The sequence below is a fragment of the Meles meles genome, chromosome 20 (genome assembly GCF_922984935.1).
Source record: "Meles meles chromosome 20, mMelMel3.1 paternal haplotype, whole genome shotgun sequence".
NCBI lineage: Eukaryota > Metazoa > Chordata > Mammalia > Carnivora > Mustelidae > Meles > Meles meles.
In genome coordinates, this window is record NC_060085.1 from 8610013 (window position 1) to 8623704 (window position 13692).

The window sequence follows — 13692 nt, forward strand, 5'->3', positions numbered from 1 at the left end:
AGCCTCTGCCTTTGGCTGGGGTGGGGATCCCAGGGTCCTAGAATTGAGCCCCGCATGGGGCTCTCTGCTCAGTGGGGAGCCTGCTTCCTCCTCTCTCTCTGTCTGCCTCTCTGCCTACTTGTGATCTCTGACTGTCAAATAAATAAATAAAATCTTTTTAAAAAAAAAGAAAGAAAGAAAGAAAACTCACTGCCCACACATCCCACTCCCTTCCAGCGCCGTAGCTCCAGCCATCTTCCAATCCACAGTCTTGATCATTTCATAAGCTGTAAGCTTCCGGCCAGCTTTTGTGTTTCTTTAGATAGAAACCAAGCCATTTCAAATGCATATTTTTCTTATCCATGCGTGTGCTTGTAACGAGCACCAGACTCCACATCTTTTGATGTTTGCTGGCAGCTTACCCCTCACCTCTCCCTCCTTCCCTTATCTCCACACTTAGACAAACAGACAAGAAAGTCTGGAGACTCCCTTATATGGTACTGGCTTCAGATTCCCAGCACACAAGCCCCCTGTGTGCAGAATTCTTGCCCTGGCCCCACCCCTGACAGAGATTCTTTGCTTGGCCAAACTGGAGTCAGGCTCCTGAACCTTCTCCTAAGTCTGTCAGGGTGGCTCCTTGTAAAATCCGGTTTTAGCAAGAACCCTGCTAAGTCAATTGATCCAGAATCCTCCCCATTCCCTCCATATCTGATCACCCTTGATATTTGACCAAGTTCCTCCCCCGACTTGGGGTGTGTGTTGGGGTGGGGAGGAGGCATCCGTCTTAACACCGGAACCACATATCAGCTGGTGACCGTTAACTCTTATCTGTGAACAGCATGTCCAGACGAAGCCACCACCCATGGGTCTGTCTTCTTTTACTCTGACCTGCTCACCTGCTCTGCCTGATGGTGGGGTGCACTGTGGGCTGCCCAGTCCTCGGGAGTTCGTGTTGTGTTGTGTGCTGTGCAGCCCTGTGCTGGGGACCCTACGAAGCCTAAGTTCTAGAATCAATTGCCCAGAGGTGGTAGCTCTAGGATTCTTGGGCCTCTCAGAGCAAGAGTATGGGACTGGGGCCCTCCTTACAGTGGTTCTGGGTTGATACATTTGCAGGGATTTATCTGTGTGTTATAATGAAACTGCAGTAAAGGCTGGGTTGGCCCTGAGATAGCCCAGGGGCGGGGCTGGGGGAGAGGACTATACAAGAGGAGGGTGTATCAAGGGGTCACCCCTGAAACAGCTGTCATTTTAAAAGAAGAAGGGAAGAGGGGCACCTGGGTGGCTCAGTGGGTTAAAGCCTCTGCTTTCCGCTCAGGTCATGATCCCAAGCCTGGCATCTGGCTCTCTGCTCAGCGGGGAGCCTGCTTCCCTTCCTCTCTCTCTGGCTGCCTCTCTGCCTACCTGTGATCTCGGTCTGTCAAATAAATAAATAAAATCTTTTAAAAAAAGAAGAAGAAGAAGAGAAGAGAGGGGAAAGGCAGGTCATTAGAATGCAGGCTGAGTCCTGACCCCAAATACCAAAGGACCATCAGGATCCTGAAATACCTATGGGGCTGCTTCTCTGCCTGACTGTGGCAATGATTCTAACCCTCAGGGTCACAGAGGCCAATACACACAGCACAGCAAAAGTATTCGTTTAAGCTGACTTAAGTCCGGGATCTTCAGATCCTATAAAGCAAAACATTTGTCAAGAAGAGTCTCCTGTCCCTGATGGCATTGATTTGAAGCTCACTGAAGGAAAAATTATATATAAATACCTAGGTAGAAAGGACACTCCTTTCCCTGAAGTTGATCCAGTGACCAAAAACAAAAAGAAGCAAAACAACTCAAAATAGAGAAGGACAGGAAGAAAAGAAGAAAAGAGAAAAACACTGAAAAAAAGGTCCACAATTTCACCCAACTGGAAATCCAAAATATACTAAAGGAATCCACACAACAGAAAAAGAGTACAGGACACTGTTTAAACCCTTTAAAAACCAGGGGCACCTGGGTGGCTTAGTCAGTTAAGTTTCTGCCTTTGGCTCAGGTCATGATCCCAGGGTCCTGGAATCGGGTTCCCTGCTCAGCAGGGAACTTGCTTCTCCCTCTCCCTCTCCCTCTGCCTGCCACTCCCCCTGATCATGCACCCTCTCTCCATCTTGAATGAATAAATAAAATCTTTAAAAGACAAAGGATTTGGGGCCTCTACAACAGAGATTCTGAATTAATTTTGCTATCTGTTTCAATGCACTCATTCGGAAACCTTCATGCAAATAAGACAAGGGTTCAAATCATAGTTATATTGGGATTCCAGAAAATTTCAGCAAGTTACCCCTGATAATGTAGGTAGTTAATATAAAATAGGGGACAAATAGGTATGCCTCACCTTAACGCTCTTCGCAGTCTCTTGCTGGGTACCATTGTTCTGCAAGAAGTAACTTTTCTGCATTTGGTATGATGTTAACCATGCATTTGTTGTTTATGGCTTTTATTGTATTGAGATACATTCTTTCTATACCTAATTTGTTTCTTTTCATCATTAAAGGGTGTTGGATTTTTGTCAAATGCCTCTTCTGCACCTGTCAAAATGATCATATGACTTTTATCTTTCCTTTTGTTAATTTGGTGTAACCCATTTTTGGATTTGCAGAAGTTGAACCATCCTTGCATCCCAGGGATAAAGCTAACTTGATCATGTTGTCTAAGCCTTGTAATGTGCTGTTGAATTTGATGTCCTAGTATTTCGTAGAAAAGTTTTGCATCTATGTTTCCCAGGGATATTGGCTTGTAATTTTCTTTTCTTGGAGTGTGCTTGTCTGACTGTGTTATCATTGTAATGCTGGCCTTATAAAATGGTTTTGCAAGTGTTTCTTCCTCTCTGATTTGTTGCAAGCATTTGAGAAGGATTGGTTTGGATTTTTTTTTTTAAGTGTTTGGTAGAATTCACCAGTGAAGCCATCTGGTGCTGAGCTTTCCTTTGTTGGGAGTTTTCTGTTTGCTGATTCAATTTCCTTACTTATTACTGAGCTTTTCATTTCCTATTTCATGATTCAGTCTTGGTAGGTTATATATATATAAGAATTTATCCAGTACTTGTAGGTTATCAAATTAGTTGACATATATTTATTCATAGTAATCTCTTATGATCCTTTATATTTCTGTGCTATCAGTTATCATTTGTCCTTTTTAATTTCTGATTTTATTAATTTAATCTTTTCTCTCTTTTTTAAGGATTCTATTTATTTATTTGCTAGAGAGAGGGCAAGAGAGAGAGAGAGAATGAGAGTTCCAGCAGGAGGAGTGGCCGGCAGAGGGAGAAGCAGACTCCCTGCTGAGCAAGGAGCCCGATGTAGGACTCGATCCCAGGACCCTGGGATCATGACCTGAGCTGAAGACAGATGCTTAACCAACTAAGCCATCCAGGCGTCCCTAATCCTTTCTCTTTTTTCTTAGTCTAGGTAAAGGTTTGCCAGTTTTGTTTATCTTTTCAAACAACCAACTCCTAGTTGCTTTGACCAGATAGTTTATGCTTTCATATGTTTTCATGTTACTAATTAGTATCCTTTCATTTCAGCTTAATAAAATTCCTGTAGCATTTCTTTCCTTTTTTTAAGATTTTATTTATTCGAGAGAGGGAGAGTGTGCACAAGTGGGGGGGAGGAGCAGAGGGAGAGGGAGAAGCAGACTCCCCACTGAGCGGGGAGCTCTACAAGGGACTCTGTCCCAGGATCTGAGCCGAAGGCAGACACTTAACCAATTGTGGCACCCAGCACCGCCCCCCCCTCAAGTAGCATTTCTTTTTTTTTTTTTTTTTAAAGATTTTATTTATTTATTTGACAGAGAGAGATCACAAGTAGACAGAGAGGTAGGCAGAGAGAGAGAGAGGGAAGCAGGCTCCCTGCTGAGCAGAGAACCCGATGCGGGACTCGATCCCAGGACCCCGAGATCATGACCTGAGCCGAAGGCAGTGGCTTAACCCACTGAGCCACCCAGGCGCCCTCAAGTAGCATTTCTTATAAGGAAGATCTAGTGGTGATGAAATTCCCTCAGTTTTGTTTATCAGGGAGTCTTTCTCTTTCCTTTCTTTCTCAAGGATAGCTTCGCCAAGTAAAGCATTCTTGGTTGACAGTTTCTTTCAGCACCTAGCATAAATAATTTCATTGTCTCATGTCCTCAAGGTTTCTGTCAAGAAATCGGCTAATAGTCTAACTGGGATTTCCTTGTATGTGATGTTTTGCTTTCCTCTTGCTACTTCCAAAATTCTCTGTCTTTGATTTTTGATAAACCAATGTTAATGCATCTTCATGAGGTCTTTAGGTTCAACCTATTTAGGGATTTTTGAGTTTCAGGTACCTGAGTGTCCACATCTCTCCTAAGATTTGGAAAGTTTCTGGCCATTATTTGTTTATTATTTTTTTTAAATAATTTTTATTTAAATAAAATTAAATAAATTTTTTATTTAAATAATTATAATTTTTAAAGATTTTATTTACTTGTCAGAGAGTGAGAAAAAGAGCACAAGCAGGGGGAGGGGCAGGCAGAGCGAGAAGCAGGCTCCCCACTGAGCAAGGAGCCCAATGCGGGACTTGATCCCAGAACCCTGGGATCACAACCTGAGGAGAAGGCAGAGGCTTAATTGACTGAGCCACCCAAGTGTTCCTGTTTATTATTTTTTTTAAGATTTATTAACTTATTTTAGAGAGAGCATGAGTGGGAGGGGCAGAGGGAGAAGAAGAGAGAATCTCGAGCAGACTCCTTGCTGAGCATGGAGCACGATGGGGGGCTCAATCCCACAGCCCCAAGACCAGAGCCAAAACCAAGAGTCAGATGCTTAACTGACTGCACCACCCAGGCACCCCTAACCAATATTTCTTTAAATAACCTTTCTACCTTTCTCTCTTCTTTTGGAATTTCTATAATGTGCACATTATTATTTTACTGGTGTCTTCAAATTCTCATAAGCTTTCTTTGTTCCTTTTTTTTAAAAAATATTTTATTTATTTATTTGACAGAGATACAAGCAGGCAGAGAGGCAGGTTGGGCGGTGGGGAAGCAGGCTCCCCACTGAATAGAGAGCCCAATGTAGGACCCAACGCCAGGACCCTGAGATCATGATCCAAGCTGAAGGCAGAGGCCCAACCAACTGAGCCACCCAGGCACCCCTCTTCATTCCTTTTCATTCATTTTTCTTTTTTATTCCTTCATCTGTATAATTTCATCTGTATAATTTCAAATGATTGGTCTTCAAGTTCACAGATTCTTTCATTGTGAAGAATTTCACAGTTCCTCCCTCCCTGTCCCTTGTAACACTGCGGTCATTCATTTTGTTTATCTATAAGCTACAATTACTGAAAACATTGCTATTATGACTTTGAACAAAGTGTTGTCAGATTAAATAAAAATACCAAAAACAAATCATTGTATTTTACCTTCATTGTTTTGTTCTCTGACACTCTTCCTTTCTTGATTATTATCTTCCTCCTACTGAGTTTCTTTTAACATTTCTTGGGAAGCAGGTTTTACTGGTGACAAATTCCCTCAAATTTTGTTTGTCTCCGAAAGTCTTTTTTTTCCTCGTACTTTTGAAGGATTATTTTGTTTAACACAAAACTGTAGTTGGAGTTTTTTTCTTTCAACACTTTTACAATTTAACAAAACTCTCTTCCTGCTTATATGTTTCTGAAAAGAACCCTGACTTCATTTTTTTTCTTTCTATATAACTATATTTTCTCCCCCTAGTTTCTTTCAAGATTTTCTTTGTCTTTTTACCTCAACTTTGACTATGACATTGCTCGGTGTGCATTTGTAGGTTTTTATCTTCTTTGGTGATCTTTGAGCTTCCTGGATCTGTAGTTCGGTGTCTAACATTAATTTGGGAGTATCTCAGTCATTGTTCTTTCACTTATATCTCCTATTCCTTTTTGTTTTTATTTTCCTCCGTGTAGCCCAATTATGTTACACTTTGTGTGATTGGCCCAAATTTCTTAGATTTGTTTTGCCTTTTTTGTTTATTCTCTTTGCATCTCAGTTTTGGAAGTTTCTATTGACATTTCCTCAAGCTCACTGAATCTTTTGTCACGTATTTTCACTGTATTGATGAGACCCCCCAAAGGAATTCTTCATTTTTCTTCTATTGTTTTTTTCATTTCTTGCCTATCTCTTTTGGTTCTTTCTTAGTTTCCATCTCTGGGTAAATTACCTACCTGTTTTTGCACATTATCCACTATATCCATTAAAGTACTTAGCATATTGATCGTGATTGCTTTACATCTCTTGTCTAATAATTGCAACATATCTGCTACGTCTGAATCAAGTGCTTTTACTATTTCTTCAAACTGTGTATTTTAATATTTTTATTTTTACTTTTTTAATTTTACTTGTACTATTTTTTATTTCACTTGTACTATTTCTTCAAACTGTGTATTTTAATATTTTTGTTGTTGGTGTTGAATGCCAGTCATGATGTACTGTGAAAAAAGAACTGGGATAAATAGGTCCTTAGCTTGAGGGTTCATGTTTATATGACGAGGGTTTAGTCTGTGTTTACTCTCTGTAGCTGTCAAAGGCTAAAATACCCAAGGTGTCCTTGCTTTTGTCATCCATGTCATTTTTGGGAGTACTGAAAAGACTTCTTACAATAAGTTCTGAAATGTATATTTCTTTCAGTTTATTCCGCTGTTATTAAATGGGTGTCATCCTGATGTAATGGCATGTTGTGCATGGAGAGGAAGTGTTCGGTGTTGGTCTCAGTATTTTAATGAGCATGTGTCTCTGGGCTGTGACCTTTAGTATAATAAGAAAAATGTCTGGTTTATTGTTTGGTTTTTTTTTAAGATTTTTATTTATTTATTTATTTAGAGAGAGAGAGCACAAGTAGGCAGAGAGGCCGGCAGAGAGAGAGGGGGAAGCAGGCTCCCTGCTGAGCAGAGAGCCCGATGTGGGGCTTGATCCCAGGACCCTGGAATCATGACCTGAGCTGAAGGTAGAGGCTTTAACCCACTGAGCCACCCAGGCGCCCCTATTGTTTGTTTTAATTAAAGTAGGCTCCACACCCAACATGGGGCTTGAACTCATGACCCTGAGATCAAGAGTCACATGCTCCACTGACTGAGCCAGCCAGGCACTCCCCCAAAATGTCTGGGTTTTGTCCATAGTTCCTGGTAAATACCATCAAAGCCCTTGGACTTTCTGGGTGAGAAAGGTGATAGGAGCATCTTATTTTCAAAGAGGCCACTATTTGTAAGCCTTCAAGCATTTGTAATGCTTCAAGATTGGGGTTGGTCACCAGGAAGACCAAGATCTGATTAGAGGCTTAGAATTTTCAGCCCAGCCCCCAACCTCTGGGGAGTGGGAAGGAGCTAGATAGAGATTGAGTTATTCACCAACCGCCAATGATTTCATCAGTCATGCCTATCTATGTAAGGAAACTCCATCAAAACCCCGACACCTCAGGATTCAGAGAGATTCTAAGTTGATGAAGACATCAGTGTGGCAGGAGGGTATTGTATCTGGTGAAGACATGGAAGGTCCCTTCCTCCCCCACCTACTTTGTCTTGTACACCCCTTCCACTTGGCTGTTTCTGACTTGTGCCTTTTAAAATAAATCAGTAATAAGTAAATTTTATTCTAATAGTGTTTCTACTGAATTAACAAACATGGGAGTGTGTCTAGGGACCCTCCAAGGGCTGGGTCTCCCACTTGGAGCTGGCATCAAACATGGGGACCATTTAGTGGGAGTATACCCTTAAACTGTAGAGTCTGATGTTAAATCTGGTTAGTGTTAGAATTGAATTGAATTGTAGGCCACCCAGTTGAGAGTTGGAGAAATGGTTTTGGAAAACCACTTTGTTTTTTGTTCCAATGCGTTGGAAAACCCAACACATTGACTGTGAGCAGTGAAAAATGACCTATGAATCCCACGAGGGCATCTAAGTTCCCCCCACACCCTCAACTTAGGTCAGGCAGAAAGGAAGGCCAGAGGGGAATCAAGTGGCTACTTCCTTCGCTGACCCCATGGGATTCTTGAGAAACAATTTTTTTTTTTTTTTGAGAAACAATCTTGAGGACAGATCTTGTTCAGAAGAACAGAATATTGTAGGAATATTTCAAAATGGCAACTATTCTATGTCTCCATTTTTGGAGACAGCAGTTTGTACTGTGATCTCAATTCTTCTACAGGTCTAAGAAGAATCGTTGACTTTACTTGGCTATAGCTTTTTCTGGTAAGGATAGAAATGTCACCTTCTAAACTCCTTCCATGCCCGGGAAGAAACCATAAGCCTCTGACTCCATTTTTAAATATTTGACTATTGATATGTTGAGAAAATCCAGTATTATTCCTGAGTAGAGAGAACCCAGTTCTTTTCTTCCATGTATCTCCTTTGTATTCACCCAGAACACTTTCCTTCTGACAATTCTGGTCTCCAAACGTGTGAGGGTTTTTTCCCCCACAGCTGTGATGCCAGCAGGGTGTCGGTCCTTACACTATCTACCTGTAGATAGTGCAGATCCCACAGGTTAAGGGCTCAGTCCCACCAGACCACCCCCCCTTCAGGTGCCAATCACTTGTAGTAGGTGCCAATAAAGTTACCCACAACTTCAGTCTGCTACAAATCAGAGGTTCCCGCAATCCCTTCCTTAGGTTCAATTAATTTGTTACGGCAGGTTCCAGAACTCAGGGAAACACTTACTTAATAGATTTACTTTAGTTTATTAAAGGGATAAAGGATACAGACAAACAGCCAGAGGAAAACATATGTTGAGCGGTGCCTGGGTGGCTCAGTGGGTTAAAGCCTCTGCTCTGGGCTCAGGTCATGATCCCAGGGTCCTGGGCCGAGCTCTACATCCGGCTCTCTGCTGCACAGGGAGCCTGCTTCCCCCTCTCTTTCTGTCTGCCTCTCTTACTACTTGTGATCTCTGTCTGTCAAAGAAATAAATGAAATCCTTAAAAAAAATAAAAAAAGAAAACATATGTTGAGAGAGTTCTTGAAGGGCCCCTATGGAGTTGGGGTGTGTTACCCTCCTAGTATGTGGATGTGTTCCCCAACCTGCAAAGTCTCCAAACCCCATACCATTGGGATTTTATGGAGGCTTACTAAAGTAGACATGATAGTTTTTTTTTTAAAGACTGAATTCTTTATTTTTAGAAAGAGAGAAGTGGGGGAGGGGGAGAGGGAGAGAGAGAATCCTCAACCAGACTCCCTGCTAAGCATGGAGCACAATGCGGGGCTTGATCCCAGTACCCTGAGAGTATGACCTGAGTTGAAATCAAGAGTCAGGTGTTTGACGGGCTGAGCCACCCAGGCATCCCTCCCTAAACATGATCAGTTATTTTTTTTTAAGATTTTATTTATTTATTTGACAGAGAGAGATCACAAGTAGGCAGAGAGAGATCACAAGTAGGCAGAGAGAGAGGAAGGGAGGCAGGCTCCCCGTCAAGCAGAGAGCCCGATGCGGGACTCGATCCCAGGACCCTGGGACCATGACCTGAGCGGAAGGCAGAGGCCTAAACCACTGAGCCACCCAGGCGCCCTGATCAGTTATTAACTCATTTCTAGCTCCTCCCCCACTTCTGGAGGATGAAGAGCTGAGCTAAAAATTCGAAACTTCTAAGCATGGCTTGGACTTTCTGATGACCCGTCCCCACCCAGGAGCCCACCCAGAGTCACCTCATTAGAACAAAAGATGCTTCTAGTGCTCTTATCACTTGGGACTTTACATGGTATCAGGAGCCCTACGTCAGGGACAGAGTCAAAGACCAAATATTAGAACAAGACTGGCTCCTAGTACTCTTATATCTAGGAATTTACAAGCTCCAGGAACTTGGAACAGAGCAACATGTATATATTTTCTACTATCTGACAGCTGACTGCATTAGAGTTTTACCTCTCCCTCGCCCCTCTGTGCTCCACATCTGTACAAGGTAATAAGAAAGCCTGGGTGCTCAGCTTTGGCCCCGGCAAGAGAGTCAGTAAGTCCCTACCCGTGTGCACAAACTCTCACCTAGCCACCCTCCAACCACCTTCAGTAAAAACATGCCTGTCGGGGCGCCTGGGTGGCTCAGTGGGTTAAGCCTCTGTCTTCGGCTTGGGTTGTGATCCCGGGGTCCTGGGATAGAGCCCTGCATCAGGCTCTCTGCCTGGCGGGGAGACTGCTTCCCCCCCCTCCCCCCACCTGCCTCTCCGCCTCCTTGTGATCTCTGTCAAATAAATAAATAAAATCTTTTTAAAAAAATAAATAAAAGAAATTTTTTTAAAAAAATGCATGCCTGTCTCCTTTCCTTGCTCTGTCAAGGCATTCCCACCTGCTTGAGAGGCCTGCCTTGTCCTCCCCAGAAACTTCCATTATGAAAGTAATAAACCCTTTCATATATTCCTAGTAGGTATGTTTTAGTTTCTACTTTTCGACCAAACCGTGGGGGTTTCTGCTAAAGCTGGAAATGAAAGCTCACATTGCCACATTACAGAAAAAACAAACATACAAATTATGTTCTTTTTTCAACCTTAATTACTTCTTAAAATTATTTATCATCACATATATTGAGGAAAGAACGTACAAAATGTTTTGCGGTAGGATTTGCTAATAATATAAACATCCCCAAAGTCGTCATCCAGATTGCTAACTGTGGGCAGTAGTGAGAGTCTCATGTTCCCCTCCCTGGCTCACCTCTGTCCTGCCCCTTCGATGACCGTTGTCCCCTTGCTTTGTTGATACCTTTACCGTCTCTTATTTTCCCTAAGCAGCGTTCTTTCCGTTTTCCTCCTTTGACCTTTCAGCAGGTAAGTATCCACGGAATGACGCCGAAAGGTTTTCCAGTGGGTTTTTGCCTCAGTATGTTTCTGACCTGCGAGCCCCTGAGGCTTGGGGCTGGTCTAGGCCTGTGGGGTTCAAACCTCCCAGCAAGCTACCATACAAATGAGTGCAGTTGGGGGGCGTGGTGGGCATTAGACTCCCTGATGGCAGATGGTCCAGGATCCAAACAGAACCAGACTCCGCACTACCTACGGGGAGGTCACTCGGGTCCGTGTTAGTGAAGAAGGGTCACGGCTCCGTGAGTGGCCTGGCGGCCTCACGGTTCAGAGCGACGTCCTCGGAGAGACCAGGTTGCAGCCCGCCGCCCGAGCAAGGTCGACTCAAAGACGTGACCTCCGGCCTGCTGTCGCTCAGGCGGGCGGGGGCGGGGCCTCGCGAACGGTCCAATCGGGGGAGTCGCTGGAACCGTACGTGCGGGCGACGCGCTGTGGACGGCGGGGACTGGGTGCCGTCGCCGCTGTCCGGCCGAGGCTCGCATCACCTCGCGCTGTCCTGAAAGGCTTCGGGGGCTTCCGCCACATCCTCTGTCGCCGTGAGCGCCGCCGGCCGCGGCAATCGCATGGTGGTCGACCCGGTACCCGAGAGAGCGGGCAATGGTGAGTGTGCGGGGCCGGGATTCGGGAAAGGGGGGCGGTGGACCGGCTGGAACCGGCCGCGGGGGGACCTGGCTTCCCGCGGTGAACTCCGGAGTCTGGGGACCCGAGGCCGCGGATGGCGCGGCACGTAGCGCGGGGTCGGCCCGGCCGCCGGGACCCGTGCCATCCTCTCCGGTCCCTGCGTGGCCGCGTCTCAGATCCGGCGATGACCACAGGGAGGGTCATCAGGGGACAGTCATGCCTCAGTCTCCCGGGTTCGTGCGCGGGAGGTCTGTGGGGTCCCCTTCCCTCTCCCCCTGAGGGGACCCCGTTTCCCCACACTTTTGCAAACATTTGGGGAGTAGAGTCTCAAAGCCACGACCCTGTGCCCCCAGCCTAGCTCTTCATGGGACTGGCAGTAAATGCCTCAATTTCCAGATCTTTCCATGTTTTCTGAAACGCCATCTTTCCTCTCCGGTTCAGAGCATCATTATTAACTATTTGTTCTCCGGGATGCATTTCGTATTACGCAGTATTTTACCATTTATCCACAGAGCCATGGATGGCTCTTTTGAAAGATTTATCTTTTTGGCCTATGAATATTTTACGTAAGAGGAGAGCCAAGACTAACCACCCGGAATACGTCACATGAAATCCCTTTGCCTCTCCTCCCAGGGTCTTCCCTGGGCATCGGCATCCTATGGGAAGTCGTTTTTGGTTGGCGGTTCCTCCTTGGAGACTTCCTGAGTGTTGTCTCCTGTCAGTATTGACCCTCCATGAGTTTGTGACTTTATTCAACTTTAAGCCTTCATTTTCAGTGAAGTTAGAACGTATTTAACCAGTAGATCTCCAGAGTATGAAATTTTACAAAGAGGCAAGAAAGGGGTGAATTTCAGGGGGGAAAAATCCCATTGTTACATTTATTACAAATTTTGTTTCCTTTTTTTTTCCTTCCCATGAGCGGGTGTGTTAAGGCCCAGAGATTTGTCCTTTTAGGTGATTTGAAATGCAGTATCAGGACTTAGACTTGCAGTACCTAGAAGTCTGTTCAATTATGATTGTTTCCAAACAGTCTCTTGCCATGGAAATTGTAATTAACTGGCATATTTATATTTTTTGAAAGAAGTAGATGTTGGTGTGTTCTTTTTGTTTTACTAAAAGAATCCTTACAGTTTTCTTTCCTCCCTTACACATAAATACTGGGTTTGATTTTGTGCAAACACTGGGCTAATCACTTTTGAGGTATTAGTGGTGGTTCAGAGCAACTTGGTAGGAAGCAAAAGCCTGAGGTCAGTGTTTCTAAGGTAAGGCCTCCCCCTTGAGCCTGAGAAGGGAGGTATTTGAAGGCCCAGCTGGTTTTTCCTGGAAGACACCACAGAAAGAGCTGAGAGAAGCTACAGAGCCAAGGAAAGCTGGGATGCCTGTGTACATGGGGCGTGGGATTAGAGGACAGGGCAGTGCTGCTCTTCCTGAGGTAGAAATTGTGGTTTCCTTGCACCTGTTTCTAGACGTATGCTTGAGCTTTGCATGTGCAGTGGAGGTGCACTCAGAGTAATTTTGTACATTGAGAAAGTCTGTGAAGGTCAGGAGGTAGGTCTTCTGGACCAAGTGTTTGTGAATTGGGGAGTTCTTTTGGATAGATCCTTATACCAAATCTGGCCAGTGGTTTCCTAACTTATGCGAATGGAACCCTGAGAGAGGAATGTTTCCATTAAGCCCTAAGAGAGCTGTGTACGTAGCTCCCAGACTTCATTCCTGGGGCTCCAAGTGTTCCCCCCCAAACATCCGCGCTGACTCTCGAGGTCGTATTCCAACAGGGGCCGTCTGGACCACAAGCTGGGAATACGAATTTTCCTTCTGAACTGTGGCAGCAGGCTGCTTATCTCACCTGATTCAAATATTTGCATTTCTTTCCTTGTATATGTTTGTATATTGCATTTTGTAGCCTTTAACTTTAGGTAGCTTCCCTCAGACATGTGTGAGACTGTTTGCTTTGTGAGAGCATGAAATTTTTGGTTCTTGGACTTCGAATAAACAGGTCGATTTAAAGATACAATGGAAGTAATGCAAAGAATCCTTGAACCAAGCAGTGTTTGTTCCTTTTAGACAAAAGGTTCTCAAGAGTCGAGATGGGTGTATTTGAGGTTCTCGGGTAGGTTTTGTGTGTTTGTGTAGAGGAAGCTTTGGAAATTTGAATGCTGTAATACTGTTAAAGGTTAGGGCAAATTAATTCCTCTTTTAATTTATACAAGGAAAACTACTCAAAACTTGCATAAATCTTTGATCATTCCAATACATTTCATGGATGAAGGCCAAATCCCTAGTGCATTATAATATGCTACTTAAA

The 13692-nt window shown here is 44.2% G+C and overlaps 1 protein-coding gene across 2 annotated transcripts in view; it reads left to right on the forward strand.

Annotated features, from left to right (window-relative positions):
• LOC123933266 (zinc finger protein 791-like) overlaps positions 1–13692 on the forward strand; it is a 36649-nt gene that overhangs the window by 3586 nt on the left and 19371 nt on the right. The window contains exon 1 of one of the 2 annotated variants that reach the window (XM_045992359.1): positions 11195–11366. The exons of the other annotated variant lie outside the window; for it this stretch is intronic. Within the exon in view, the coding sequence (XP_045848315.1) occupies positions 11364–11366 (3 nt within the window). The 5' untranslated portion in view covers positions 11195–11363. Of the gene's footprint in view, positions 1–11194; positions 11367–13692 lie in introns of those variants that run through there. 2 annotated transcript variants of the gene reach the window in all.